This window comes from Lathyrus oleraceus, chromosome 7 (genome assembly GCF_024323335.1).
Source record: "Lathyrus oleraceus cultivar Zhongwan6 chromosome 7, CAAS_Psat_ZW6_1.0, whole genome shotgun sequence".
In the NCBI taxonomy this organism is placed as follows: domain Eukaryota; kingdom Viridiplantae; phylum Streptophyta; class Magnoliopsida; order Fabales; family Fabaceae; genus Lathyrus; species Lathyrus oleraceus.
In genome coordinates this window covers 533765941-533771940 of record NC_066585.1, presented here as the reverse complement: position 1 = coordinate 533771940, position 6000 = coordinate 533765941, and the positions used below count along the sequence as shown (strand labels likewise).

The window sequence follows — 6000 nt, the reverse complement described above, 5'->3', positions numbered from 1 at the left end:
AACTAAACGATGTGAGATTTCTTCAACATGTATATTTCCAACCAACCCCAACAATCCTTCTTTGGTATCAGAGTTGTGGTTCAGCTTGGAGGGGAAGCAGGAGCTGAATCCGGTGTTGAATCATGTTATATGATGTGGGAGACTCATACTTGTGGGGCTGAATGTTGAGTGCATCTTGGAATGAAGAACTTGGATTCTATATATAACATTGATCCCCCATATTCTTTCACAAAACTAAGCGATGTGGAACTTCAAAGAACTTGTATTCTATATATAGTTTTGGACTCTTTTTTCACTCATAAAACTAAGCGATGCAAGACATATTCAACATTTATATTTTCAACCAACCCCAACAGTTAGACAAAATCTAATATTTGTCAAATAATTGAGTGATTGAAACAACCACATCCTCCTCTGTAATGTTCCAATACGCTTGAAAAGAACATTCTCCATATCCATCCAATCCTTAAGCAAGATTACCATCCATGCAAATAAAAAAAAACTCCACCCGTCTCATAAAAAGTGTCTCATTTGCACTTTTTCTCTGTCTCAAAATAATTATCCTTTTACAATATCAATGCAATATTTATTATTATTTTTCCACTATGATATCTCTATTTATTAACTTTCACTTTATCTAATCATTCTTTTAACTGGGTATTCTAGTAAATGATACTCCCTCCGTTCCTTTATAAGTGTCACTTTCTTACAAAAAATTTGTTTCTTTTTAATTGTCACTTGCAAAGTTCAAGGTAGTATTAATTGCAATTTTGTCAAAATTACCCCTAGATAATGATTGCAGAGAGAGAAAAAGTAAAGTGAATGTAATAAATAATTAAGGGTATTATAGGTAAAAGAAGAATTATTGTTTGAAAAGTAACAATAATGATTAGCTTCCTTGGTATGTGTAAAAAGTCAAAATATGACACTTAAAAAGGAACGGAGGGAGTACTAGTTTTATCATCAAAACCAACACATCCGATCATTTCCTTAAAAACCATGAATTATTCAAATATAATATTTTTTATGAGATGGATGAAATAGTTGATTTCTCCCGGTAGAGATCTCTAAGTTATAAAAGCATTATTTATTAAATTAAATTAATTGATAAATTATAAATTAACATAATATATATATTTTTTATTAATATTTACTCCTCAACCTCCTAAATAATAATTTATTTTTATTTTTTTCTCAATCCCAAAATAATTATTCAGAAGTCTTTACTATATTTTTATTTATTTACTCTCACTCTAATTATCTATTGCTCAAAGAAAATATTCACAACTAAATTTTCCAATTAAATTTTTTAAATGGCCCATTAAAAAAATGAATAACTAAATTTAGATTAAACAAATATACCTAATATGAAATGATATATTCCTATTAAAAAGAAAAAAATCAATCAAAAATTGGTTTTATAACGATGTACTCACTTTATTAATGAGAAGAAGAGCAAATCATTAAGAAAGGAATAAGACAAAACAACAATACACACATGATTTTCATCCAGCTAAGTCACTAGAAATTCTTTGTCAGAAAGCATAGGTATGACTCATAAAGAAGATTAACTAGTCAATACTTTTTCATCTAATAATGTACTAATCCGTACACCCTAATCTCACCAATTAACATCCTAATCTTCCTAATCTAGTGTGAACTCAAAGACTTATTTTCACCCACCTTTTCTATTCTAAAATCATTGATAATGACCCTTTTTCTTTTCACATTGAATCTTTCCTCACACACCCCTTTTCTCTAATTTTCAACCATCACACTATCTTTGACTAATGTCACCCCCCATGTTCATAAAGTTTCAATTTTTCTCCACACATTGAAATTTCATCACACCCAAATTTCAAGTTCCAAACTTTCTAAGTGAAAATGGCCAAACAAGAAAATTCACAACATGGGTGTTTTTCTAGTTTCTTCAAAGTGCTTCTCTGTGCAAGAAATGAAACTAGTCCACCAGTGTATCCATCTGAAAATGTTGAAGAGAAAAAAGATGATTTTTTTGATGATTCTAATTCTATTACTACTCCTAGTGTAGTAGCTAGGTTAATGGGGTTGGATTCATTACCAAAAACCAAAAGGGTTGTTCAAGGAACAACCTTAGATTGTGTTCCTAGAAGTAAATCAGTTAACTTTGTTGATTACTTGCTTGAGTTTGATCAAAGCATTGGAAATCATCGTAGAGTGAAAACTTCATCATCTTTTAGAGAAGTTCCTTCACAAAAAAATTACCTTTTTGTCCTTGATATTGATGATAAAAAGGGTAATAAAGTCCAAGAAGAAAATGTTACTAAGTTGAAGAAAAAGAACAAGGAAATTGTGAGAGTGAAGAAAGAGAAGAACAAGAGAATTTACAAGTTAAAAGATGAACCTAGAAGAGTTCCTTCTTCTAAGTATAAATCTAAAGTTAGAGATTGTAGAAAAGGTGAAGTTTTTTCAAGTGTTTCTCCAAGGTGTAATTGTGGTTATTATGGTTATGGTGATGTTGGTTCAAGTTCAAGTTCAAGTTCAGTTTCTCCATTGCCAAAAAATAGGATTAAGAAAGGGTTTGTTGAACCAAAAATGAGGAACAAGGTGAAGAAGAATCATGTGTCAACAAAGAAGATTCAGACAGAACATAGCTTGGAAAATCTTAGTCCTGTTTCTGTTCTTGATGTCAATGATTATGCTTTTCTTTATGGAGCTGATTATTCAGGTTTGCTCAGTTAATCTTTTGCAATATTATGTTTATTTAGTGACTATTTTATTTTTGAAAATTTTATTTTTTTGAATAAAAAAATATTTTTAGATGAATTAGCTTAGTGTCTAAATTTTCAATGAACTAATGTGCTTTGAGATTTTTAATTAAAATTTATTATTAATTTTATTACTTTTTATATAAATTGTTTAATTCCCAATTTTTAGACTTCGTGTTAGTTTGGTTTCTATTTTTAGAAGAGACAAAAATAATTTTAGAAGTGTTAAATTGATTTTGATGTGTCTTATTTATTAAAATAGATTATGTTTTTCAGAATTATTCTACTTAAAATTAATTTGATTTTACACTAAAATTTAATGTTGAATCCAAATTTGAGTATTTATTTTACTTTCACATGATTTAGTTGTTAACTTTTTTTAATTTTTTTTTATATTTGTTTGCTAGTGGTTAAAAGAAAGGATGCCATTTAAATGACATTAATAAACATAATATAATGGATTAAAATCTAATATCTCAAAAAAACCTATTGAATGAAAAATATTTAGATGAAATGTTAGAGATGCTTTTTAATTTAATAAGATGTTCAAATTTAATAAGATGTTCAAATTTAATAAGATGTTCAAATATAATTTTTATCAAAATAATTTATGATATATATATTTTTAAATTTTTTTAAAATTTATTTTTATAAATTCTCCAAAGTAATATATGAAAATAATTTAAACTTATTTTATTTTTTATTATAAAAACAACTTATACTTATTTTGATAATCACTTGTGCTATAAGCTCTAAATAAATTATTTATCCTATATGGGTCTAAGAGCATAGAGAATACTTTTCTTCACATACCTCTTTGATTAAAAAAGCATTTACTTGATAATAAATAAGTGGCCCTCCCATATCTGATTATAGGTACAAACACCTTGGCTTCAAAGTCAAAGAGGAAATCTAAGTCTTTATTAGAGGTGTCCTTGGATGAAGATGTTGAAGAGAAAGCAAACAGTAATAAAGGTTATGCCTCCCACACTGACATCAACAGAGAAGCAGAGTTGTACTCAGACTTGATGTTGAAGATTCGTAGTTTGACAGAAGAGAGTATCAAGGAGTCAGATTGCACATATAAGGATGAAAGCTTTCAGGAAATTTGTTTGGTGTTTGAAGAAACTATTCTTCATAGTTTGTTATTTGAGGTCTTAAATGAACTTGTATGATTTTTTTTCTTAAAAATAATGTAGTCTTTTTGGTTTTTTGTTTTGTTTTTGTTTCAACCTCTTCTTCTAAACAAATAGAGATTACCATAATGTGGAGTTTGGATCAGAGGTATGTAAAAATTGGTTAAAAGTTACTCTATTCATTTTTTATTATAAGTCGTTTTTGACTTTTCACGTATATTAAGAAATGTAATAATTATGAAATGAAAAAGAGAAATTAGGAAGAGTTTTATAAAATTGTTTTTTATTAATGGTATTGGAAAAATAAATTAATATTATTAAAAGAAGAGAGAATAATAAATATTTAAGGATATAGTAAAAAAAGTAATATTAATGATTCATTGATATTATTAAATAACTTATATTATGATACAAAATATTTTTGCAAAAACATCGGAGATATAATTCAGTTAAATTTTGAATTTGATCTTTTACTTGTTTTTGTGTATATAAACATATATAGATAGAGTATTTTGTAATTTATTTAAAAGATAAATGTTATTTTTTTTACAACTCAATATCATTATCATCTCCTCTAAAGTGATTTAAGGGAATGCAGATTCTTTGAAGTCATTCATGGACGTATTTATGTATTTGATATATTAGTGACCGTTTGATTAATATAATCAAACAATTAAAATTAAAGTTTTATATTTTTAATTACAATTTATAAATTAAAAAATATATACTTTTTAAATCATTAGATCTTGATAGAATGATCACTCATGCACCAAATGCGTGCATCAACAACTATAATGAATTTGCATTCTATTTAAGGGGATGTCTTGATGAGAGTTGTTTGAGAAATAAAAATGGTAAAATTCCTTATGCAATTGAGATGGAGAAGGACCCTAGGGTGTTGGGAATAAGTTTGGTGGAGTTAGTATGCCATAGATATTCCGGAAAATATTGTAATTAATAATTAATAAAGAGACTAATTGAATATATAATAACAACATGACATCTTTTAAGTGAGTAAAAAGTTGTAATACTTAGTAAAGAGTTAGTAAAATAACATTTGATGAAATAATGTACTTTTATCAAGGGTCACAATACTCACTAAAGAGTTGTAATACTGGATGAAATAGTGTGTTTTATCAAGGGTCATAATACTTAGTAAAGAGTTGCAAAACTTAGTGAAATTATGTGTTTTTATCAAAAGTCGTAACCTTGTGAAACATAAGGGTGGCAAAACGGGCTCGGCCCGCGGGTATTCCCCGCCCCGCTCGCACTTTTGTGCGGGGCGGACCAAGGATTTAGGCCCTCACCCTCTAATGTGTCCGCCCCGCCCCGCCCCGTTTTTTTCGCGGGCTTTTGCGGGCACATGTATTTACATAAATTTTTGTATTTTTAGGCTTAAAGAGTGCAGTGCCCGTGGGCATTCCCCGCCCCGTCCTCACTTTTTTGCGGGGTGGGCCTATGTTTTAGGCCCACATCCTCAACTATGACCGCCCCGCCCCGCCCCGTTTTTTTGCGGGCTTTTGCGGGGCGGGCATGCCCGTTTGCCACCCCTAAACAACACCATTTAATCTATAAATAGACTGTTTCAGATTCAGAAAAACATACTAATTCGAACTTTCATCTTCCTTGTTTAAATTTCAGATTTTTTCTTCCTTACATTTGAGTTTTCATTTGTCTTGTGCAAACTCAAAATAAGCATAATTATCCCGAGTATTCATGTGTGTAGACTCTGAGACAAAATAAAGAGTGCTTGAAATACTATTAGGAAAGTGCTTAAATGCACGATTTTAGCCTTGACCCATTTAACTTACAATCATTATCTAACAGTTTAATAGTATCTCAAATAATGGCAACTGATGTTTCCCTTTCAAGCATCAATGTGATGAATCAAGACCTTGTGAAGTTGGATTGTTTCGATGGGACAAACATCACTTGCTGGCAAGACAAGTTGATATTCCTTTTGGCTGCCTTGAAGATTTTCTCTATCTTGGATCTTGATTTGGCACCGATTCCAGAATCGCAAGACGATGATTCAGAGGAACTCAAGGCTGAACGTAAGAAACGAAAGGACGGTGAACTGCTTTTTCCTGGACACATTCTAAACACACTATCTAATC

General features: G+C 29.7%; 1 protein-coding gene across 1 annotated transcript; it reads left to right on the top strand.

The window, feature by feature from the left end:
* Window positions 1–1649: 1649 nt before the first annotated feature.
* Window positions 1650–4096, top strand: LOC127106809 (uncharacterized). Its single transcript, XM_051044105.1, has 2 exons — window positions 1650–2707; window positions 3624–4096. The coding sequence occupies exons 1-2, from the start codon at window positions 1885–1887 to the stop codon at window positions 3920–3922; spliced, it is 1122 nt and encodes a 373-aa protein (XP_050900062.1). The 5' UTR covers window positions 1650–1884; the 3' UTR covers window positions 3923–4096.
* Window positions 4097–6000: the final 1904 nt, after the last annotated feature.